Source organism: Zeus faber, assembly GCF_960531495.2.
Source record: "Zeus faber genome assembly, chromosome: 4".
NCBI classification, from domain to species: Eukaryota; Metazoa; Chordata; class Actinopteri; order Zeiformes; family Zeidae; genus Zeus; species Zeus faber.
Window position 1 is genome coordinate 36,673,709 of NC_137191.1, and position 24,608 is coordinate 36,698,316.

The 24,608-nt window shown below is 49.3% G+C and overlaps 3 protein-coding genes across 3 annotated transcripts in view; 1 reads left to right on the forward strand and 2 right to left on the reverse strand.

Annotated features, from left to right (window-relative positions):
- Positions 1 to 92: 92 nt before the first annotated feature.
- Positions 93 to 16,722, reverse strand: tbce (tubulin folding cofactor E). Its single transcript, XM_079998997.1, has 17 exons — positions 16,535 to 16,722; positions 15,122 to 15,285; positions 14,433 to 14,517; positions 13,679 to 13,819; positions 13,193 to 13,278; positions 12,206 to 12,305; positions 10,914 to 11,016; positions 8,636 to 8,712; positions 8,407 to 8,499; positions 7,939 to 8,003; positions 4,140 to 4,204; positions 3,900 to 4,052; positions 3,559 to 3,712; positions 2,684 to 2,752; positions 2,436 to 2,495; positions 1,265 to 1,356; positions 93 to 568 (listed from the first exon to the last, which is right to left on the reverse strand). Exons 2-17 carry the CDS (start codon positions 15,252 to 15,254, stop codon positions 473 to 475), a joined length of 1,572 nt encoding a protein of 523 aa, XP_079855123.1. The 5' UTR covers positions 15,255 to 15,285; positions 16,535 to 16,722; the 3' UTR covers positions 93 to 472.
- A 288-nt stretch (positions 16,723 to 17,010) lies between these two features.
- Positions 17,011 to 21,418, forward strand: rbm34 (RNA binding motif protein 34). Its single transcript, XM_079999004.1, has 11 exons — positions 17,011 to 17,214; positions 17,846 to 18,002; positions 18,361 to 18,485; positions 18,764 to 18,989; positions 19,596 to 19,655; positions 19,723 to 19,766; positions 19,857 to 19,940; positions 20,025 to 20,085; positions 20,333 to 20,375; positions 20,465 to 20,583; positions 20,701 to 21,418. Exons 1-11 carry the CDS (start codon positions 17,189 to 17,191, stop codon positions 21,043 to 21,045), a joined length of 1,290 nt encoding a protein of 429 aa, XP_079855130.1. The 5' UTR covers positions 17,011 to 17,188; the 3' UTR covers positions 21,046 to 21,418.
- A 741-nt stretch (positions 21,419 to 22,159) lies between these two features.
- Positions 22,160 to 24,608, reverse strand: part of tomm20b (translocase of outer mitochondrial membrane 20b) — a 3,754-nt gene continuing 1,305 nt past the window's right edge. Inside the window, exons 2-5 of the mRNA XM_079999006.1 lie at positions 23,647 to 23,693; positions 23,081 to 23,162; positions 22,584 to 22,726; positions 22,160 to 22,358 (exon numbers count right to left, since the gene is read on the reverse strand). Coding sequence (XP_079855132.1) covers positions 22,314 to 22,358; positions 22,584 to 22,726; positions 23,081 to 23,162; positions 23,647 to 23,693 — 317 coding nt within the window. The 3' untranslated portion in view covers positions 22,160 to 22,313. The remainder of the gene's footprint in view (positions 22,359 to 22,583; positions 22,727 to 23,080; positions 23,163 to 23,646; positions 23,694 to 24,608) is intronic.

The following is a 24,608-nucleotide window of genomic DNA, read 5'->3' on the forward strand; positions in this document are numbered from 1 at the left end:
TCAGACGCTGAAGCCCAGCTGTACTTTATTTATCATGCTCAGTTCTGTGGGATGAACACCACCACCACCATCATCATCATCATCATCATCATCATCATCCTGTCGTTTACTGCACTGACTCTAACCCCAAAAGTGCACATTGATCGATCCATTGATATCGTTGCCTTTTGATCAATCTATTGATAGTGATCAATGTTTGGCTCCGCCCACACGTCGTCCTCTAACGACTCCTCCAAATGGAACAAAGACATCGGTGCGTCCCGAGATCCCGGAGCGGCGCTTCAGGGTTCTGGGAGCAGTCTGTGAAGGGCTGCGGCCCTGGATCAGGTCAAAACCGCACCATCAGTCCAGGATCTGGTCCTGGTCCTGGATCGGGTCCAAGACCAGGATCTGCTCCAGGATCTGCTCCCGGACCTGGTCATCGATCAGATCCTGGATCAGGTCCTGTATCTGGTCCTCTACCTGGTCCTGGTCAGCTCCAGCGGACCAGGACCGAGTCTCCGTCCTCGATGGAGTAGAACTGCAGGGTCTTGAGGTCGTTGTCGATCTGGACCTCGGTTCCCTCCATCTGGAGCCAACAAACACTAAAGTCAACAACTAGATCATAACCAGACTTTAAAACACAAGCGTTCATCTGTTTCCAAAACTCTTTTCCAGCTGCAACTTCACATGTGACCAGTGACCTTTGACCCCAACACCCGGATCGGAACACGTTCAACTCTTTGAAGATTCATTTGAACTAAACATCATCAGTATTGATGCAGGTAAGTTCTGTGGATCTGGAGCCGGGTTCGGATCTCTGCCATGTTTTACACGTTGCAAGTCCAAACATCTGAATAAAAACATCTTAATAAAAACAACTTCATAAAACAACTTAATAAAAACATCTAAATAAAAACATCTGAATAAAAACATCTTAATAAAAACATCTTAATAAAACAACTTAATAAAAACATCTAAATAAAAACATCTTAATAAAAACAACTTAATAAAAACATCTTAATAAAAAATCATAAAAACATCTTAATAAAAAATCATAAAAACATCTTAATAAAACATCTGAATAAAAACATCTGAATAAATTTAGACATTTTAATCGACAAAAGCTAGAATATGATGATAATTCCCTGACTTTGCTTTTCTGGAACTGGGTTTTCAACCCACCCGCCCCCAACCCCAACCCAGAACTTCCAGGCAAAGTGGGAACATGAGCAGTACTGGTGTATATACTGCAGTAGTATTACTACGAGTAGACAGGTAGTACCTTGGAGCTGGTGTAGGACAAAGTGAGTTCTGCTGCAGGAAGCTTCAGCAGCCGGTGGAGGAGACCCTTCACCTTCTGAACCACCATGGAACCTACAGACACCAGGGGAACAGTCTGAGAACACAGCTCACTAACACCTACTACCCCAACCCTACTAACCCTAAGCAAACCCTACTACCCTAACCGTACTACCCCAACCCTACTAACCGTAATTATACTAACCCTAACCTAACCCTACTAACCCTAACCCTTTACCTTCTGAGCTCAGCAATCCTACTAATCCTAACCCTAACCCTACTACACTAACTCTTCATGTTATAAACAATTATGGAACCTAAAGAGAACAGTCAGTTAACCTTACTACCCTAACCCTCACCAACCCCAACCATACTACCCTTATCCTACCAACCCTAATCATACGACTTTAACCCTACCACCTTATTACCCTAACCCTATCAACCCATACCTTACTACCCTAACCCTACCAATGCTAACCTTACTACCCCAAAGTCTACAGAGCTCACTAACCCTACTACACCCAACCATACTAACCCTGCTAACCCCAACCTTAACTAACCGCAGTAAACCCAACCCTACTGAACCTAAAGCCTAATAACCTCAACCTGACTACTACTAACCCTAACCCTACTAAACCTAACCCTAATAACCTCAACCTTACTACAACTAAACCCAACCCTACTAAACCTTACTCTAATAACCTAACCTGACTACTACTAAACCTAATAGCCTCAACCTTACTACTACTAAACCCTAACCCTACTAAACCTAACCCTAATAACCTCAACCTTACTACTACTAAACCCTAACCCTACTAAACCTAACCCTAATAACCTCAACCTTACTACTACTAAACCCAACCCTACTAAACCTAACCCTAATAACCTAACCTGACTACTACTAAACCTAGCCCCACTCACCATACTATACCAAACCCTAACCCTACTACACCCAACTCTACTAACCATACTAAATCCAACCCTACTGAACCCAACCACATTAATATAATCTATTTAATTATTAAAAATGTTATTAAGGGATATAATCACAGGAGACTCTATAGCACCATTTACCTGTAAATATTCAAACTTACACCTTTTGTTTTCCTTCATGTATTCTTTATTTATGATAATTATTTGTTACATTTCTGTACCTGGCAGTTTCTTGACGATGGGTTTCCGTTCAGTGTCGCCTGGACACACAAACGTGATCCCTGCCCGAGGAGAAATGCATCATGGGAGAGCAGCGCTCAGAAAACATATAGAAAGACTTCGAGCTCATTTTTCATAGATATTCTGTGTATGTTCCACAGACCTCTCACCCGTTAACGCTGCTATTACCTGCTACTTTGAGCAGCCGGACCAATCGGTGTACAGAGTGGTGGAAGGGGGCGGGACTAACCTATCAGGTGGTTCTTCAGGGTGAAGGGCTGCTGCTTCCTCAGCTCTCCGTCCTCTGGAGCTCCGTACTCTGAGACGCAACATGGAAAACACACACAAGCTTTAAAACAGTGGCCTCAAACTCAAGTCACCTGGGGGTTCTCTCCTATAATAACAATAAACTACACACATATAGTGTATAGTTATAGTGTAGTTTATTATAATAACAATAAACTACATACATATAGTGTATAGTTATAGTGTATATATATTTTGCCCAACAAGGCGAGAAAATTTCCAACTTCAATGTGAATCACAACAACACAATAACAGAGTAAAGAAAAATATAAGATATCAATAGAGAGTAAAGCAAAGAGAGCGGCGGCAACACGTGGACGTCACAGCAGACGAAGCTTCATGACACCGACGGACATTTGATCACAGAGACGGGGCCACGCCCGATACCCCCACGCCCCTTCCTGCTGAGTCTGGAGGAGGCCGAGTACAAACGTGTTCGTTTTTTTGCTTCTCTACACTTGTTATTTTACAGGCTGTTCACTGCCAAGACTTGAAGCGGACGAGGCCGTTCATTTAAATCTTCATTCCTTTATTACACGTTTACTCTCATTTTCTTTCTTTTTAAGAAAAAAATAAAGAAGATTCCTTTCAGCGGAAACACCTGTGTGTGTGTTTCCATCTCCTTATTCAGACACGCCATCCCTCCTTTTTATCCCGCAATTTGCAGCCTTGCCTGAACATTAAATGATAACTGAAATAAAGGACTGAGAAAATGTAAAATGGGGAAAAATAAAATAAATATACGGGAGACTCCTGCTTTCAAAGCTTGAAAGGTGTGACGTGTTTCCTGCAGGTGGGTGGAGGAGCAGAGCCACGTACTCTGTATGAGCGCCTGGTAGCGGGGATGCTGCGAGGTGAAGGCGGCGCTGGGACGGCTCTGCTCCGGGTCCCTGTGCCCGCCCGTTTTTAGCCACTCCTCCCCAAACAGCTTGATGTAGTCGAGCTCCGCCCCCTTCCTATCCTCGGGGGAGACCTGATGGTGGCCACGGCAACAGAGGGAAATAAACCAACCCGTCACTGTTAGACAATTAGGTCCGGCTGGTTACCAAGGCGACTTCCTGTCTCATTAGTACATTAGCATCATTCACTATTTAACGTGAATACACATGAGTGTATTACACTATGATTATCATTATGGTCATCGTTTCTCCCAGACGGACCTGGATCCTGTTGAGCATGCTCAGCTGACCCAGTTTGGCGATGAACAGCTGTTTGACCGTCTCCGGGTTGGCGTCGGTACTCAGCAGGTTGTTACGGCGACAGGAGAGCTCCGCCAGGCTGCGCAGCTTCTCCAGCTCGTTCACCACCGCCCACTAGAGGGCGAGAGAGAGAGGCGGTTCACCCTCCATAAAGTACACAGCTGTACTCTCCCCTCCATAAAGTACAACCGCGCATTTTACCTCAGAGATGTTGTTGTCGTCCAGAACCAGGACTTTCAGAGCAGGAAACTGTTCAGTTTTACCTCCTGAAGAGCAGAGCAGAGGAGCAGCTTTACTCCAACACCATTCACACACCACAATGAGCAGGTTGACCCGGAAGCCACTCGAAATAGACGACTGACCCCCTTTCCCATTGCCAGGAGAAATGCCCTTTTTCCCGGTGTGTCACGTTCGCCGTCATGAGCGCGTCGGAAAAGGGGCGTGTCGCGGTTCCAGGGTGTAGAACAAAACAGGAGAGGAGACAGAAACTCAAACAAACGACGACTTCAAACTGTAAAACCGGAGAAAAGGTATTTTGAGGCGCTCAAGAGAACGGGATCGTTCACCAGCGACTCCACACCACAGTCGAAGCCCCCGGAGCCTCCCCCCTGGAGCCTCCCCCCTGGAGCCTCCCCCCTGGAGCCTCCTCCCTGGAGCCTCCTCCCTGGAGCCTCCTCCCTGGAGCCTCCTCCCTGGAGCCGCCTCACGGCTGGCAACCAGCAGGATTCAGCTTTTCCACGGCTACAAATGTTGTGTTTACGAGGCTGGGGCGATATCCAAAGTTTTATGTCGCAACATAGTTCTGACTAAATATCGCGACACACAATATTATGGTGGTTGTTGGGGCGGAGGGTTGTTTTCATTCCATCACCAATAAATACAGCGACAAAAAACCAGGGTACTGGTTTTTCTTGGAGGAACAGTGAAGCTTCACGTCAGACGACGGAGAACACGTGGCTTCACATTCAAGCATCTGCTTCATAAAAATAAACACGCAGAATTCAAAAACTAAAACATTTGGAGTTACAGTATTTGGGGATTCTCAGTGTGTGGAATATGACATATAGGGCTTGGCCGCTCTGCTTGACTATGATCAAAAAAAACAAAACATTTTTTTATAATATCATTTTAGAACAATACACAGTGTACATAATGTACATCATGTACATACTGGAAATCATGTACATCCTATACACACTGTACACACTGTACACCACAGGTCACTCATTGGCAGACCGTGGTCCTGTACGGACCCAGACCTACAACCGTGAATCATTGAGAATGAAAACATTTTGACGGAGCGTTTCTATTTTAATCGGCGCAACTTCCACTGCCTTCCCGGTACCGGACGAGCGGTCCAGGAACCGCACAGACCAACGGCACGCGTTCTAAATCATGTCACGTGATGTCACTCAGCAAATCAAAACGTGCGAATCCTGACAAGCATCTCGCCGTCACGCCCCGCGAGAGGCCAGGCGAGAGAGGAGCCACACAGAGGGGGAGTCGAGTGACGCGCTGCAAGGAGAAGCAGGCAGAGACGGAGCTTCCCATCCAGGACGGACACATCCTCACGAGCTCCAGCTCAAAACCACGACGTCTTCGTCGTTCTGAGGCCGCGGGGCAACGTGAGGCGTCGCCACGGCACCCGGCACAGACGTTCACAACAACCACACCTGCTCAAATCCCCACTGGGCGCACCGGAGATAAAGGATGTGAGAGGCCAACATGAGGGGTCCACCACCGCCCTCACACCCACTCACTGCCCCACAGCTCAACAGCGCTCCCTTCCAGCCGCTTGGACTCAGGGTCAAGATAAAAAAACAAAAACATTGACTGAGGGAGAGGTCGTCAAGGAGCGTCTGAGGGCGGGAGCAGAAACCTTCTTCGAGGGAAAACAAAAAGAAGAGTTTTGTGAACAAATAAAGCAGAGACCTACGTCAGCGTCATCAGCCACAAAGAAGGATGAAGCTGAACCCAGGATGCGCTCGCACAGCTGGATGAAGCCGCCGACCAGGCTCCAGGCGGAGGCTCGGCTGGAGGTGAGTCCACTGACGTGTCTGACGGTGCTCGGCTGCTCCTTTATGAAAGGTTCTTCAACCAGGAGGAGGAGTTTGGTGAAGACCTGTTAGGTGCTACACCCCTTCAGACCGGTCCAAGAGGTGAGGACACCACCTGACCATAAAGGAGATGCTAGCCAACAGGGGGGCGGAGCCCAAACAGCTGGTTTCAAGATGCACAGGTGGAGCCCCCGCTTTGGTCGGGAGAGAGGAAGGAGCTGTGGCAAGAAGGGAAGAGGACAACCCTGAGCTCCTCCCTTAACGCTGCATGATTCATCCATCGCTCGTGTGCTCCACCCTGTCGGAGGAGGGCGCTGAAGTGACGAACACAGCGATGAGAACGATTCACCTCCTCAGGGCGTCCTCTCCCCATCAGCGTCACACGCTCAGGGAATTCCTCAAAGAAGTGGATGCACATGCTGACGACCTTCTGCCGCACAACAACGTCGGGTGGCGCAGCAGAGGCCAGGTGGTGCAGCGCTTCTGGTCCATCCCAAGGGAAATGGCACCTTTCTTGGCACAGCTGAAGAGCGGGAAGGCAACACACTCTCCTCTCTTTTTAGAAGATGAGAAGAAGAAGATATCTATCTACCTGTGGCTTTGTGGCTGATGCCACTTCACACCTGAATGAAGTGAGTTTACAGCTACGGGGCGAGGACAACTCCGTTGGTCCTGATGACAGTGCTCCGCTCCTCCCAGAGGAACCTTGAGGCGTCGAACCTGCAGGGAGACTGTGCAGGAACAGCTTCAGGGTCAAAGCGGGATCTTCTTCTGTAGACTTTGTTAACAAGCTGATTGTGAACGTCAGAAATAGGTTTTGACGGCCTCGGCTTTGGACGGCAGCTCACGCTGTTCGCTCAGAGGATGTTCCTCGTCAAGGACGTCAGGGCTCTCAGAGGAAGTCACGCAGCACTTCAAGTGGGAAAACGCTGAGGCTCTCCAAAGGCAACGGGGGGGGGGGGGTCTCCAATCCAGTGTGTCCCTGAAAGAGCGTTGGAGGAACTGACCCTGCCGCTGTCTGGCTCCAAATAGTCCCAGAGACTAGAGACAGGCTTTCCAGGTGTGAGGCGCGTGGCCCTGTGCATGTCCACCAGGTTCAGCTTCCTCAACAACCATCATCTCTAAAACCAAATGTGGCTCCCGGCTCAATGAGCACCTCCACATGTGCATGAGAATGGCCCCTGACAGCGTTCCGGCCCGGATTTAAAAGCCCGGCAGGACAAGATGAAGCTCACTGTGATGTAGAGGGAAAGAAGGAGGAGAGTGTTGAAGCTGTTCACGTCCACATGTGAGCCACAGGTAGCCTAGAGTGTGACTTCCCTTATTTTATTTGAAATGAGAAGAATATTTATTTATTATGAGAGTACTTATTAACAATCCCTCCAGTTCAAATAATAACTATTGTTGAAATATTATTGAATCGTACTTCATTTCATTTGACAGTCACGTTGACACAAACAGCAGGCTCCTCCAGAACCTCAGCCAATCAGGAAGCAACGTAGACACTGTCATGTTCAGGACACACTGTACCCACTGTACATCATGTACCCGCTGTACACACTGTACATCATGTACCCACTGTTCATCCTGTATACACTGTACATCATGTACATCATGTACCCACTGTACATCCTGTATACACTGTACACATTGTATGTCATGTACCCACTGTACATCATGTATCTGTGCATGTATCATGCATCATACACTGTACACACTGTATATCATGTACATGATGTAAACACTGTACATCCTGTACACACTGTACATCATGTACACACTGTACATCATGTACATCCTTTACATCATGTACATCCTTTACATCATGTACACCATGTACATGATGTACAGGGTGTACACACTCTTTTTGCGTCCAGGTGAATGATCTTTGTCCGCTGGCTCTGTTGGATATGATCAAGTATTGGCCCATGGCTGCTGTTTACCGTGCGGGACGTCGTTGAAGCGCAGGACGGAGACTCCGGTGTTGAGCAGGTTGAGATTCTCCAATCTGCTCACAACAAAACATCAAGTATTAATAACTTCACTATCTAATTATCATCATCCAACAGATCTAAAAGAGTTAGTTATACCAGGACGGAGCAGCTTGGCACCAGTCTAGTACTAGTAGAAGTAGTAGTTGTAGTGTAGTAAAAGTAGTACTAGTAGTAGTAGTAATAGTAGTACTACTAGTAGTGTAGTAATAGTAGTACTAGTAGTAGTAGTAGTAGTAGTGTGGTAATAATAGTAGTACTTGTAGTAGTAGTAATAGTAGTACGAGTAGTAGTAGTATTCATATAGTAGTAGTAGTAGTAATAGTAGTAGTAGTAGTAGTAGTAGTAATAGTAGTACTAGTAGTAGTAGTAATAGTAGTACTAGTAGTAGTAGTAGTAGTAGTAGTAGTAGTAGTACACCTGGGCAGCTGAGCAAGGCTGGTCAGGCTGTGCTGCTGCAGGTTGTTGCTGGAAAGATCCAGAACTCGGAGGTCCTGCAGAACGTCCACGGGCCTTCAGAGACAGTACACGTTAGTACACGGCAGTACACGGTACTACACTGTAGTACTCACACAGTTCTCAGCCTGATAACTATTACATGTGAAACTCTGGGGAGAAGATCTTCTACGACGTTAAAACCTTGAAATACCTCTGCAGCTCGGTGATGTGGTTCTTTGCTACGTAGAGCTCCTCCAGCTGTGGCCACATGGGGGCGCACTGCAGCAGCTGGAGAGACAGGGAGAGAGGACCCCACCGGTTCATACCAGACAACTCAAAGGTTCTCAACGTGAGGTCCGGGGACCCCAAAGGAGGTTCCAGAGGGTCCGCAGCTAGGTGATTAAAAGTTACACGTCGTTCATTCATTAGTTCGTTTCTGAATTTCGTCCAACAACGACACAGGAAGTGATGCTGCCAAATATAGAGGGTTTATTAAATGCCCCCCGGAGAGGAGAACACTTTGGAGCACTGCTACACCACACCAAGCAGCGCCTATCACACCGTCCCCCGAGCTGCACTGGGACACTCTGACCACCTCATGCTCCACCTGGTTCTGGCAAACAGGCAGAAATGAAAGCTGTGTAGACCTGGGTGAGGACATCTAAGAAGTGGACCAGGGAAGCTGTGGAGGATCTTCAGGCTGCTTGGCCTGACCGCTACCAACAGTCTGGGTGAGTGCACAGAATCTGTGACATCATACATCAGCTTCTACGAGGACAGCTGTGTACCATCACGCACCAGGGTGAGTTATAACAACGACAAGCCCTGGTTCACAGCTAAACCCAGACAGCTAGAGGTGTTTAGGAGTGGGGACTCAGTACAGGTTTAGCACAGAGGTGCGAGCTGCTAAACGACTCAACTCAAAGAGACTCCAACACCAGTTCTCAGCCAATGACTCTGCCTCCGTCTGGAAAGGGTTCCGACAAATCACCAACCTCAAACTCATTCCATGAACAACTGACGCCTGGCCAAACACCTGAACAACTTCTACTGTCGCTTTGAAAGACAACGGAACAGTCCTGACACCATCCCCCGGTGACACCTTCCACCAGCCCCGGCCGACCAGCTCCACCTCCCCCACCACAGCAGGAGACTGGACCTCTTCACAGCTACTCAACCAGAGGCCTCCCTCCTCCCCCACCACAGTGACAAGTCTTTCCACCCTGGAGAGGGACGTCAACAGGCTCTTCAAGAGTCACAACCCCAGCAAAGCAGCCGGACCAGACTCTGTCTCTCGTCCACCCTGAAGAGCTGTGCTGATCAGGTGTCTCCGGTGTTCGCAGACATTTTCAACATCTCACTGGAGACATGTAGCAGCCTGCTGCACATCCTCCATCATCCCAGTCCCAAAGAAGTCAAGGACCACAGGACTTAATGATTCCAGACCCATCGCCCTGACCTCTGTGGTGATAAAGTCTTTTGAACGCCGTGTGCTGTCCCCCCCCCCCCACATCCTTCACAGACCCTCTCCCGGACCCCCTGCAGTTCACCTGCAGAGCCAACAGGTCTGTAGGCGATGCAGTAAACTCGGCCCTCCACCTCATCCTCCAGCACCGGGACTCCTCAGGAAACTACGCCAGGATCCTGTTTGTGGATTTCAGCTCCGCCTTTGACACGATCATCCCGGCTCTTCTGCAGGACAAGCTCTCCCAGCTGAGCCTGCCTGACTCCGCCTGCAGGTGGATCACAGACTTCCTGTCTGACAGGAAGCAGCACGTGAAGCTGGGAAAACACATCTATAACTCCCGGACCATCAGCACCGGTTCCCCTCAAGGCTGCGTTCTTTCTCCTCTGCTCTTCTCCCTGTACACCAACAGCTGCACCTCCAGTCACCAGTCTGTCAAGCTCCTAAAATTTGCCGGTGACACCACCCTCATTGGGCTCATCTCTGGTGGGGATGAGTCTGCCTACAGGTGGGAGCTTGACCATCTGGTGACCTGGTGCAGCCAGAACATCCTGGAGCTCAACGCTGTGAAGACAGTGGAGATGGATGTGGACTTCAGGAAGAACGCTGCCCCACTCACCCCCATCACCCCCATCACCCTGTGTGACTCCCCAGTCGACTCTGTGGAGTCACAGAGGGTGATGAACACCAAGACAAATTCCTTGTTCGTGTTAACTTACTTGGCAATAAAGACGATTCTGATTCTGATTCTGATTCTGATATTCTGAGGACGTGATGTGGTTTGTATTACAGATATTACTGAGCGTTACCACGGTAACAGCCGCTGTGAGTTCTGCTATGAAATAAACGTATTGTGCTGAAACCCTCAAAGTCCAAAAGGAATATAATGTTATATTAATATATTGTAATGTAATATTCATGTAATGTAATAATAATATAATGTAATATAATACTCACGTAATAATAATATAATGTCAAAATAAATGTCACATTAATATTAACATGGATTTAAACGTAACCCCACCTGTGGCCAGGTGAGGGCACAGCTGTTGAGGGACAGCTCCGTGAGGTTGGAGAAGGCATGACGCAGAGTCAGAGGGTCAGAAGGCAAATGCAGGCGGTTGGAGCTGAGGAGGTGGAGGAGGACAACGTCAAACAACACCTTGTAGATCTAATATGATGAAGATTCACAAACTGGATCCATTATTTCTCGCCTCAGATTTGTTCAGAAACAGATTTTGGTGAAACTGATGAGGGGAAATCCATGAACGTTTATAGAGTAAACACAACGGAACCCGGAAGTGAAGCTCAAACCCCATTGGCTCACAGAACTAGGGGCCCCAGGAGGGAGGCTCCTCCCACTTAAAGAGAGCAACAAGAACAGGAGGCTTTAGAGGCATGTTACAATGGTTAGAATGCAATACTCTGAGTGGTATTTCTAGCAAAGAACTTCAACAAAAACACCTTAGAGACCCCCTCCCCCCTCCCCCATACTGGTTATACTGGTGATCATACTGGTTATACTGGCGATCAAAGTGGGTATACTGGTGATCATACTGGTTATACTAGTGATCTTACTGGTTGTACTGGTGAATATACTGGGTATACTGGTGATCAGACTGGGTATACTGGTGATCATATTGGTGATCAGACTGGGTATACTGGTGATATTGGTTATACTAGTGATCATACTGGTTATACTGGTGATCATAGTGGTTATACTGGTGATCAGACTGGTTATACCGGTGAGTGTACTGGGTATACCAGTGATTGTACTGGGTATACTGGTGATCATACTGGTTATACTGGTGATCATACTGGGTATACTGGTTATATTGGTGATCATACTGGGTATACTGGTGATCATGGTGGTTACACTGGTGATCATACTGGTTATACTGAAGATCATAGTGGTTATACAGGTGATCAGACTGGGTATACTGGTGATCAGACTGGGTATACAGGTGATCATACTGGGTATACCGGTGAACATACTGGTTATACCGGTTAACATACTGGGTATACCGGTGAACATACTGGGTATACCGGTGAACATACTGGGTATACCGGTGAACATACTGGGTATACCGGTGAACATACTGGGTATACCGGTGATCATACTGGTTATACCGGTGAACATACTGGGTATACCGGTGATCATACTGGGTATACCGGTGATCATACTGGGTATACCGGTGATCATACTGGTTATACCGGTGATCATACTGGGTATACCTGTGATCATACTGGGTATACTGGTGATCATACTGGTTGTACTGCTGATCATACTGGTTATACTGGTGATTACACTGGTACCTGAGCAGCAGGCAACGCAGCCCCTCCATGTGCTGTGTGATCCCAGCCACATCCTCCCAGCAGCTCAGCAGGTTCCCACTGAGGTTCAGGGAGCGCACGTCTGGGGCCAGCTCAGGAAACTGCTTCTCAACTGGTTCTGAACTGGTTCTGAACTAGTTCTGAACTGGTTCTAAACTAGTTTTTAACTGGTTCCCAACTGGTTCGCTGCTGGTTTTGAACTGGTTCTGGACTAACCTTCATTCAGTTCCAATAAGACCTTCAGGGTCAAACAACAGAAATCGACTTTTCTCTTGAGCTGCTTTCACACATGCACTACAACCCTCAAATGATCTGGACATTACCAGGAGGAGATGTATGTGTGAACGCAAATGTCCGAATCATTAGACCCAGTCAGCACCTAGCGTCCGGGTAATGTCTGATTTTTCAAAGTGGTATGTGTGAACAGAGCAGGTTATAGTCTGGATCATTCACAGCGAGCGAGTGGGCGTGTCGCGTGTTGATGACGTCTTCATCATGCGACAGTTATTTACCGTCGTGTGGATCTTTGTGCACGGAGCGTAGCTGCTGCTGCGTACTCCTTTCCACTCTCGTTTTTATTGCGGATACATCCAAATACATGGAGCATCAATGCAAAAAAAAAAGCCCAAATACTGATAAGTCGGTAGCCTCGTCCACCATCTTGAGCGTGCTGTAAAACACTGCAGCATCATTCGGTCACATCCTGCCTCCTGCACGCTCCACCCAGGCTCCACCCCTCGTCTTAACCAGACTTTTTGCTACAGGTGTGAAAGGGCAACTCTAGATAATGTCCAGATAATCAGGTCCAGATATTATCCAGTCATTGTCTGGAATGCATGTGTGAAAGCAGCTTCGGTTTCATTCTGTCTGTTTGGAAAAGTGACACATTTGCAAAATTGAAAGGTCTCTCTCAAACGCTGCTCTGTCTTTAGTACCAGTACAGTACCAGTACAGTAATATAAAGGATACCAGGTGAGCTTGTCCGGATGTCTCCCTGCAACCCGGGTCCGTTCACCTCTCGACCCTCCAGACACACGTTAGGAAACTGAAACAAACTGAAACAAAAGTATGAATTAACACGCTGGTTGTACTGGGGGGCTCGCAGTGTTCCCAGTACCAGTCTGGTTGTACTGGGGGGCTCGCAGTGTTCCCAGTACCAGTCTGGTTGTACTGGGGGGCTCCCAGTGTTCCCAGTACCAGTCTGGTTGTACTGGGGGGCTCCCAGGGTTCCCAGTACCAGTCTGGTTGTACTGGGGGCTCCCAATGTTCCCAGTACAGAGTGGTTGTACTGGGGGCTCAGTGTTCCCAGTAACAGACTGATTGTACTGGGGGGCTCCCAGTGTTCCCAGTAACAGAGTGGTTGTACTGGGGGCTCCCAGTATTCCCAGTAGAGAGTGGTTGTACTGGGGGCTCCCAGTGTTCCCAGTACAGAGATGTGGTCCTAGTGGTTTCTACCTCATCTTCTTCTGCCCCAGCAGCTGCAGGCTCTGTGTTGCCTCCTGGACGTCCAGCTCGTAACGCGCTCGTGCGGCCGCCAGGAAGTCCACACCAAAGCTCAGCTTCTTGGGCCGAACGAAGGAGCCGCCTCCAGGAAGCCTGCGACCACATCACATTACATCTCCGTCCAAAGAGATACTTGAATAAGTCGGGGTCGTCAAGCGTTAACAACTCATCTTTTCTGGTTAATCTGCTTGATGCAATGCTTTAAACTCCCAAAAGCAGGAACGGATTTACAGAAATGGATCCAATCTGATGAGATTGTCTTTGTATTTAGACTTCATTCAAGCTACGCCCACACGAGATGAGGAACAGAAGGTTAACGTCACACTTTAAACTGGCTGTTTTAAAAAGTCATTCCCCAGACAGACAGACAGACAGACAGATAGATAAATAGATAGATAGATAGACAGACAAATAGGTAGACAGACAGACAGACAGACATCCAGACAGACAGACAGAGCAATGGAATAAAAGTATAAAAATAAAATTCTATATAGAGAAAAAATTGAAAATATACAATAAAACCTAACCCAGCTGTACACAATAAAAATATGGCATGAAAACTCATAATAACAAACATAACCTAAAGAAGATGATAAATAAATAATAACAGAAATACAATTAAATGTAAAAAACGCTCTTCAGCAAGAATGACTCATTTGATTGTATTTGCCTTGAGATGGTCTCATGGGTCCTCCAGGTGTTTTACCTGCAGGTGAAGTACTGGACTCCTTCATGGCTGCCGTCGTGTTTTCCTCTCTCTGGGTCGTCCCACTCCACGCCCAGCCACAGCCCTTCCACACACACACACACACACACACACACACACACACACACACACACACACACACACACACACACACACACACACACACACACACACACACACACACACACACACTCACACTATTACTATTATTATTATTATTATTATCATCATTGACATTTTTATTAATAATATCTGTTATGCTGGGGCCCACAGGGACAAAGCGTTTTCAAGCTGAAACAACGTGATGCAATTTTGGAGTGTGAACATATTCAAGACTAACCCAGAGAGAACTTGAAACACAGGTTAAAGAACAAGGACCAGAAAGCTCCTCAACTCTTAAGACGTTCAAGATCGATTTTAAAACTGAGAAGCTGTATTGAGTTCTAACCCTCTGACCTGCTGTTCTGAGATTTCCCTTTTGGGATCAATAGTTTTTTGTTTTTTTATTATCTTATCTTAAACCTCATGCAAACGGGACCTGAGTGCTGGAGGTGACTGACTTCAACCGTAAAATGATGTCCCAGTGTTGAACTGCTTTCCCAGTGTGTAGTCCCCCCCTGGTCCCAGTCTGTCCACCCCCTGGTCTCAGTCTGTCCCCCCCTGGTCCCAGTCTGTCCCCCAGTTCGGACCTGTGCTGGGGGGGACTGCTCCCACGTAGCGCACCGTCCCCCGGTGCCCACCGCAGCTGACCCGTCTGCCCGGCGCGTCGCCCGGCACCTCCGGCTCCCCCCGGTCCGGACTGGACATGGGCTCCACTCCCATTCAGAAGCAGGTGTTGACAGCAAAGCGGCTCCTGAACATGTTCATGGTTATTCTCATCACATGATTGTTACCTTCATATTTACAAGCATGGGAGCGCTGCAGCCGGGGCATGAAGGAGTACGAGGGCCAAAGGAAAAGTAAATACCCCAGCGTTCCAATACCCCAGCGTTTCAATACCCCAGCGTTCCAATACCCCAGCGTTCCAATACCCCAGCGTTCCAATACCCCAGCGTTCCAATACCCCAGCGTTCCAATACCCCAGCGTTTCAATACCCCAGCGTTCCAATACCCCAGCGTTCCAATACCCCAGCGTTCCAATACCCCAGCGTTCCAATACCCCAGCGTTTCAATACCCCAGCGTTTCAATACCCCAGCGTTCCAATACCCCAGCGTTCCAATACCCCAGCGTTTCAATACCCCAGCATTTCAATACCCCAGCGTTCCAGTAGCCCAGCGTTTCAATAGCCCAGCGTTTCAATAGCCCAGCGTTCCAATACCCCAGCGTTTCAATAGCCCAGCGTTCCAATACCCCAGCGTTTCAATAGCCCAGCGTTCCAATACCCCAGCGTTTCAATAGCCCAGCGTTCCAATACCCCAGCGTTTCAATAGCCCAGCGTTCCAATACCCCAGCGTTTCAATACCCCAGCGTTCCAGCACAAGGTCACCAGTCAGACTTTTTAATCAAGACAAAGCAGGAACATCCCCCTGCGCTCTCTTCCCTTATTCCCTCTCTACCTGCCTGTCTGCCTCTCCCCCTCTCCCTCTCTTGCACCCCTCTGCCTGTCTGTCTCTCTGCTGTCTCTCTCTCGCTCTCTCTCTCTCCCCCGCACCCCTCTCTGCCTGTCTGTCTCGCTCCTGTCTCTCTCTCTCTCTCCCCCGGACCCCTCTCTGCTGTCTCTCTCTCCCCCCGCACCCCTCTCTGCCTGTCTGTCTCTCTCGCACCCCTCTCTGCTGTCTCTCCGCACCCCTCTCTGCTGTCTCTCTCTCTCTGCCCGTCTGTCTCTCTGCTGTCTCTCTCTCTCTCTCCGCACCCCTCTCTGCTGTCTCTGTCTCTCTCTCTCTCTCTCCCGCACCCCTCTCTGCCCGTCTGTCTCTCTGCTGTCTCTCTCTCTCTCTCCCCGGCACCCCTCTCTGCCCGTCTGTCTCTCTCTCTCCCCCCCGCACCCCTCTCTCTTATGGGATGCGTCGTGTTCGCGCTGTTCTCTCACAACGTATCTCCACTCCACCCTAAACGGGGCTGACGGAGGTGTTTCCTTCCTGTTCCGTGGCGGGGCCCTCACCGCGGGTTAGCACAACGAGTGACGCTTTGAGAGGCGCGTCCCACCAGCGCAGCGGGACAAAGAGTGGCAAGACGTAAACACACGACGTCTTGGAGGCTCTTGGAGGCTCTTGGAGGCTCTTGGAGGCTCTTGGAGGCATGCAGGTGTGTGGTCAAACTACCTGGACGCGGCGGCGGCGGCGGAGCGTCAACACGGGGCGCCTGACTGTGACGTCACGGACCCGCCGGAACCGGAAGAGGGCTTGAGAGGGCTGAGCGCACCCGCGAGATCCGAGCAGAAGGACAGAGGTTGAAGGGCGACATTTTGAAATACTACCAGTGGGGTGGACTCACGTCACATGACAATGTTTAACGTCACATCACATTGTACCACGTAATATTTAACGGACGACTCGACGTTGAAGGGTGAAGCACAACGGGTAGGAACCGTGTCGGGCGGGGGCGGGTTTCCCGTCGGACAGAATTGAGCGACGCACCGGAGCGTGGACGCTGCAACGAGGGTGGAGGCTCCGTGTTGTTGTGAAGTTAGAGTTAGGGCGGGGGTCGTACGGTGGTCGTACTGCGGAGGGTGGTCGCACAGTGGTCGCACGGTGGTCGGGGCTCGAAAGCAGTCCGCGCCGCACGGCGCCGTTTGAGAGAAATATCCGAAGCAAAGATGAGAAAGAAAAGTGTTCAGAAGAGGTTTGTCACTTCGTGTTTTTAAACGAATCCACGTGATTTAACTGTGTTGTACACTGTTAAATCCATGTTTGAGTAAAAAGTATTTCATACTTCATTACTATGTGATAGTAGTATGTTTGTATGTATGTACAGCATGAATGTATGTATGTACAGTGTGTGTTTGTAAGTATGTGTGTAGAGTAGAGTTCACGGCATACTGTTGTGACCATACACAAAGCTCTGCCGTGATCTCTACTCTTAACGTTATAAATAATGTTCCGTTTTTGTCACCGTGCGGCTACAGAGGATGATAAATAAAGAGTCTTCTTCTGAAGTGGGCAGCTGGTTCACAGCGCCTGCCGTCATGGTGCTTTCAAATTCCTTAGGGATCTTTAGACATTTGTTGTTTTTTACACGCAGACCACATAAAACCATGTCTAGGTCTGTACTTGTAGTCAAACTGCTGTACGAATAGTAGTCAAACCTGGACTAGATTATAAGAAATAAATTCAGAGGAATTGTAATGCACCATGAGACCAGGCGCTGTGAGCCGGCTGCTCTCTTCAGCGCCATCGTTTTTGTTGACAGAACTCACCAATCTATTTATCAGCATTAATTCAGACTGTGTGTGTGTGTGTTCCATCCCTCCCAGTGAACAGAGTCCAGCCGCGCAGCCGGTGGCAGACTATGTGGTCGGCCAGGTGTGCGGCAGCCTGTTCCCGAGGGGCTCTGCGGCCCCCCGGTCGCTGTCCGCTCTGTTCGCCGTGGCCCCCGGCCCCGCGGCCCTCAAGTTCAGCCCAGCGGTGCAGGTAAACGTCACACTAGTGAACACGACGTGATAAGCCGTTCATTCATCCGGATGCAGCCGATGTGGCTGCTGAACAGTGCAGACTCAGGCTGTTTCCTTGTCTCCTTCTTTTGTGTGGCTCTCTAGATGAGCGTGTTGGATTGTGTGTAATGTTGAAGCTGATATGAATATTTCCAAGAGCGCCGGGAAACGATGGCTTCTTTTCCCGACGACTCAAAGACGCGGCTCATGACGCGCCAGAGTCTTGTGGGGTCCTGAACGTCTCCGCAGACTTGTCGGACCAGGCGTCTCTTTTGTCACCTCACGCGTTTGCTCGCACGGTTGCCGTGCACATTGTGTTGCTGCTGTCGCCACGGCAGCCGGCGGAAAAGGTCCCGGAGGTGAAGGAGCGGAAGGCGATGCCGGGGGTCAAAGTTCAGGCGAGTCAGAGCCAGGAGAAGCCGCCCAAGGAGAAGACGGCGGCTTGTGGGAAGTTGAGCAGCAGGTGAGGCTTGTCGGGGTCTCGTCTTCTAGAAGATTCATCTTTGTGATTGATGAGAGAATCATTGTTGCTGTTGGTGGTTATTTCACTCCGCTTGTCTGTTTGGTTGACATCCCTGAGGTGAGAGTTGAATTCCAGTCTTGGGTCCTTCTTGTCATTTTGGGATTTGGATTTGTTATTATTACATTTCACTGCATATATGTATGGAAGTATGTATATGTATGTGACAAATAAAAAATCTTGAATCTGAATCTATTGTGGAACTTGACCCTCCTGCACAGGGAGAGCGCTCTGGCGAACGCCGACACACAGGAGACGGAGAGAAGGAGGTCCCAGAAGAAAGGGAAGAGAAAAGCTGGAGGAAGAGCGGAGGAGGAGGCGGAGGAGGAGGCGGCGGCGTGGCGGCAGAGGAAGAGGCGGAGAACCGCGGGGAAGCCTGCGGAGCCGGAGGAGAAGGAGAGGAGGACGGTGTTTGTGGGAAACCTTCCATCCAGCTGCACCAAGAAGGTAGACTCATCTCCTCCTTCCTCCTCCGTCTCCTAGCTCCTAGAATGTCTCCTAAACCCTAGAATGTCTCTTAGCTCCTATACTGTTTCCTTGACTGTCTCCTAGCTCCTAGAATGTCTCCTAGCTCCTAGAATGTCTCCTGGCACCTAGACTGTCTCCTAGACCCTAGAATGTCTCCTAGACCCTAGAATGTCTCCTAGCCACCTAGAATGTCTCCAAGCACCTAGACTGTCTCCTAGACCCTAGAATGTCTCTTAGCTCCCAGGCTGTCTCCTCGACTGTCTCCTAGCTCCCAGATTGTCTCCTATACCCTATATTGTCTCCTAGCTCCCAGATTGTCTCCTATACCCTATATTGTCTCCTATACCCTATATTGTCTCCTAGCTCCCAGATTGTCTCCTATATCCTATATTGTCTCCTATACCCTATATTGTCTCCTAGCTTCTCGAATGTCTCCTAGCTCCTACAATGTCTCCTTGACTGTCTCCTAGCTCCCAGATTGTCTCCTAGCTCTTAGACTGGCTCCAGGTAGTTTTGTGGAGCCAGGACACTTGTCCTCTTTAACCCTGAGCTCCTGGCGGGCGTGGCCCCGCTCCGTCCCTGCAGACGCTGCAGAAGCTCTTCCGGGGCAGCGGTGCCATCGAGTCCACGCGGTTCCGCTCCGTGGTGAGTTGTGTTCCTCCTCCTGCTTCCAGGGGCTGGACTGTGTGTAACTCTGTGCTGCCCCCTGCAGGTCAGAGAGGATCCCTCCATGTCCCTCAAGGTGGCGACCATCCAGTGAGTCCACTCCACCGCCTGTTTCTGCTCCGGACGGCTTTTCATTTGTGGTTGAATGTGTTTTTAAAGTTTCCTGCCTATTCTCCACAGGCGTAAGGTTCACCCCATGAAGCAGAGCGTCAACGCCTACGTGGTGTTTCAGGACGAGGCGGCGGCGGTGCAGGCTCTGCAGAGGTCAGACTCCAAACACCGCAAGGTCATCACCGAAAGAAATCAAACACCCGACTGAAGTGACAAACCTTCATCTGCTCCACACAGGAACGGGACGGAGGTGGAGAAGGACTTCTACATCAGGGTCGACAGGGTGACGGAGTCTTCTGTGAGTTTACCCACAATGCACTGCCCCCAGCGTGCCTGAGTGAAACACCACCTTCCACTCAGATTCCAGAGCGGGGGTTTGTTTTGGAGACCTTGAAAATAACTGATTCCCGGCTCTGAGCTTGGGACATGGAATGAATTGTATATGAGTGTGAATTGAAACGGTTTGTCCAGTTTTACAGTAAAATGTAGTGAAAGTAACAACAACAAACCAGAGAAAAGTGACTGAAATGTCTTTTGTTTCGCAGCACGATCACAAGAGATCCATATTTGTGGGAAACTTGGCGTTTGGTGAGAAAATACACTTTCACTGGAGTGTGTGTGTGTGCGTGTGCGTGTGTAACTCTATAATTGTGTGTGTGTGTGTGTGCGTGTCCCAGACATCAAGGACGAGTCCCTGCGTCGGCATGTGGCCCCGTGTGGCCCCGTGGAAGCCGTTCGACTGATCCGGGACAAAAACACCGGCCTGGGGAAAGGGTTTGGCTACGTCCTGTTCCAGGTAGGAAGTGACATCACAGCCCGACTTCCGTCATGAACTATTTGGCAGTAAAATAACATTGAGAAGTGAATGTGTGAAGCAGGACTGACCCTCGTATCCTATTTCCTGCTTCCTCAGAGCGCCGACTCGGTGCAGCTGGCCCTGGAACTGGACGGCACCAAGCTGGAGGGCCGCGCCCTGCGCGTGAAGAGGTCCGTCAAGAAGGAGAAGAAGAGCGAGCCTGGCGGAGCGGTGCCGGGGACGGGTCCCAAGGGGGGCCCCGGGGCGGCTCCGGGACAGGGGAAGCCCGGGAAGGGAGGCTCCCGGCTCGGGGCGGGGCCGCAGGCGGCGGGGAAGGCCCCCAAGGCGGGGGCGGGTCCGTCCGCCTTTAGGGGAGAGATGACAGACCCCCGCAAGAAGAAGGAGAAGAAGAAGAAAGGCCTGAAGAGGAAGCAGAAGGCGGGGAAAACCCTCCACCTCTGAGGGCGGCCCCTCCACCCGGGCTGCGCTGCATCTACCAACACGACGTGTGTTTAGCCTCAGGAGACGCTTTGTGTAGACGTCGAGTTCAAAACCCTGTTCACTGAAAAGGTTTTGAAGATAAGACATAAAAGGACAAACTTGGTTTTGATTTCCCTCTGAACCCTCCACGGTGTTTTATCTTTACGACCAGGTGGAGCCGTTCAGCGGCACCACCCGCCAGGAACCACGGCTTGGTTCGCGTGGGCTGGACTGGACGCCTGGTTCTGAACGACTGATTTAACAGGTTTTCTGTGGCGTTTGTTCCAGTTCTGTTGCATTCTGGGAAATGAAAGCAAACCCTGTCACGTCACTTGATCATATGAATCAAATAAAAACTTGCTTTTCATTTTTAAAAGTCTCAAGTGTTTGTTCTATTTTTCACCCTTCCCTCCGCCTTCAACTGGAGCCTCCACTGTGAATAAAGTTGTTTGGATTTATACATTTTAAACGTATTTAAATCGGAGTTCCTGCTTCTTTTTAAATGAAGCCAAACCTCAGGACGTTGTTCACCTTTTTTATTTGCCTTTGTCTTCCAAAGAACCTTCCAAAGCTGAACAACCTGGACGTTCCGTCACCGTCCACACGGGACGATTAACACCGATTCACCACGCCCAGAGCCAGAGCCACCGCCGCCACCACGCCCACCAGCACCACGCCGCTCTATCCACGCTGAGCGACAGGAAGTCCCTCCACTTTGATTTCTATTCCTGGGAGACGATGTGATCAGAGTCTAACCAACAGAATCTTTTTACTTTGTTTTCTGTCCTTCCCTGGAGCAGTGTAGTGGTGACGGAGCAGGGGTCTCACCCAGCCCGCTGCATGTTCTTGATGTAATGTTAGACCTGGCCTGCAACACATCAGTGCTTACGGAGTCATCACAACCTGCCTGGACGTGCAGGATATAAAAGAAACAAACGTCATTTCATCACGTGTCACTTTTTTTAACAACTTTTCCTCATGTGACGAGTCCCTTCACGCGATGCCCCCATCCCAGTTCATTTGAACCAATCACAGCTGAATATCCATCTAACCTGGGAATATCACAGGGGCCAATCAGGACAAAGGGACCAATGGGGAGGAAGGGGGTGTGGCCACACATTTATTCTCACACCTGTTGAGGGTGGATGACAGCTTCAGAATAATAAAAAAACAATCACATGTTATGAAGATTTCAAAAAAAAACAAAAACATTCCCCTCGATATGAAGAAGAGTAGCGGGTGGGGGCTCCTCACTCTATATCATCCTCCGTCAGGCTCTGTGCACTCACTATACGCTGCAAAGATGGAGAAGAAAGAGGAGGTTAGAGAGCACCACCTGGTTGATGGAGGGCTAGTCCCCTGGCTGATGGAGAGCTAGGTACCTGGCCGATGTGGGGCTAGTCCCCTGGATTATGGAGGGCTAGGTACCTGGCTGATGGAGGGCTAGGTACCTGGCTGATGGAGGGCTAGGTACCTGGCTGATGGAGGGCTAGTCCCCTGGCTGATGGAGAGCTAGTCACCTGGCTGATGGAGGGGAGTTTGGTGAGCAGCATCTGGAACACGGGTGGAGGCAGGGTCTGCTGCAGCACCTGCAGCAGCTGCTGTGGTTGCCCACACACAGCGATGGCGTTGGTCAGGTGATCAACACCGTTCTCATAGTCTCCTACAAACACAAACACGTTACTGACTCTAATGTCTTGGTCTTCATCCTTTTCCAACTGTGAGGAACTGAACTCGATATAAAATTCCTCCACAAATTAAATAAAGTTTTATCTCACATTACATTAAATATTATTTCATATACATATCCAGTATCTGGATGAAGATTTCTTTCGTCGTACGTTTTAACATTTATATTTCATATTCAGATGCACCAAAGTAAACTAGGTAAAGAACTCTGTTGTGACAGAAAAACAAATATTTTTTACATCGCTGCACCACTCACGGTCGCTGCACCACTCACGGTCGGTGCCACCATCTTTAAGGCTCTACACTTTGGATGAAGCCGTGTTCTCACCCTGAGCCAGCAGCTCTTCTCCCAGCTGGATCTCCTCCAGGAAGAACTTCTGCACGGCCTCCGGGTCCTTCAGGTCTGGAAACTGGAGGGAAGTGATGTCATCCACACGGTCACAACCCTTCAACTCTACTGTCAATCTGTGAATTTGACTTTGCTGAACAGCGCCCCCCCCGTGGCCTGGTACTGCAGCAAGGACCGTCAAGCCGTTACCTGCTGCTACCGGTTCTGAACCGTTAACTTTAACTGGCAGATGCTACAGAGTCGTGTCCTGTAACAGGAAGGCAGGTACCCAGGTCCTTATTTATTAAAATTAAAAAAGGCCACCGCTTCATTCGATAGTTAAGGGACATAAAAATAGAAAACACAGTACACGCCCTCCTTCATATTTCACTTCAGGCTCAAAAAGCAGCAGCTGCCGTTACAAAATAAAAAAACAGAAACAAACACTTCCTATAACTCATGATCCCCATGATTCATTCAAACCACCATGTTTATTTAAAAAAAAAATGCTTTTTAGTGTGGTGACCTTGAGCTGACCTTCAGCCATCATTCCTCCAGGTTCTCACCTTGGAAAGTCCGGTCCTCTCTTTGGCTGCTTTCTGCTTTCTTCTCCCTGGAAACACAATGTCAGGAATGAAAAACAAACTCCCTGAAACCAGAGTTTCCTGCTAAGACTCAAATCCACGTCTTTAAAGCTGAGGTTAATAATAATAAATAAAGGGTCACCTGCCACAGTGCAGGTTAAAGGAAAACTCCCATTTTTGACCTAAATCATACTTTAGCCCGGAGGTAGTGGATCGTCTGGGCAGGGTAGATTCATGCCAAACTCCTCCTGAACCTCGGTGCACCCGCCACGTGCTGCTCCGTGGAGGGGAAGTGAGACCCCATCACCAGTGATTACCGGACGGCTCCGAGCGGAGAGGGGGAGCGCCTCCCTCCCTCTCACCGCTCGGGTTTCAGAACATGGTGAAGTGCACGTACACTGCGTCAATTCTCAGATTTTCTCTTTTTTATATAATAAAAAAAATAAATAGATAGACAGACAAACAGACTGACAGACAGACAGATAAATAAACGTTGCCGATAGACGATTTAATGGTAAATCAGCCCCAGCCTACTCTCCACTGCACGGCCTGGGTTTCCTCTGATTCTCGTAGGGGCTTCCTAGCTGCAGCGCCGAGGAACGCGGCGAAACCTCCAGGAAATCCACTTTTTAGCGATTTGAAGAATCACCTCCAGCTCCTGTGTGTTCACTGCGGCTCGGAATGCTTCAGAACCGCCCTCGTGTTGACTGTTGCTGCTGGCCGGTCGGAGCATCAAAACACCGCCCGTCCCGCCCCTTTGTATATTTGTTTTTTTTGCAGGTGTGTGGCTCATAAGGTGCCAGGAGTAGTACAGTGAAATGTGTGTAAAAGCAAAAACATGTACAATCGTAGAAGAGGACGTCGCAGAACTATCAACAGCTCCCCAGCGCCATAGACACTGCAGAGGGAACAGTGGTGTAAAGCTGGACCCCGTCATAACCCCG

Excerpts from the sequence above, each read along its gene's own strand:
- tbce (XM_079998997.1), bottom strand. The coding sequence starts at position 15,254 with ATGGGAGTGGAGCCCATGTCCAGTCCGGACCGGGGGGAGCCGGAGGTG. Across the intron at positions 8,004-8,406 it reads AGCCTTGCTCAGCTGCCCAG|ATTGGAGAATCTCAACCTGC; the intron begins GTGTACTACTAC and ends TGTTGTGAGCAG. Across the intron at positions 3,713-3,899 it reads GCATGCTCAACAGGATCCAG|GTCTCCCCCGAGGATAGGAA; the intron begins GTCCGTCTGGGA and ends GGCCACCATCAG.
- rbm34 (XM_079999004.1), top strand. The coding sequence starts at position 17,189 with ATGAGAAAGAAAAGTGTTCAGAAGAG. Across the intron at positions 18,486-18,763 it reads TGTGGGAAGTTGAGCAGCAG|GGAGAGCGCTCTGGCGAACG; the intron begins GTGAGGCTTGTC and ends CCTCCTGCACAG. Across the intron at positions 20,086-20,332 it reads ACAGGGTGACGGAGTCTTCT|CACGATCACAAGAGATCCAT; the intron begins GTGAGTTTACCC and ends TTTGTTTCGCAG.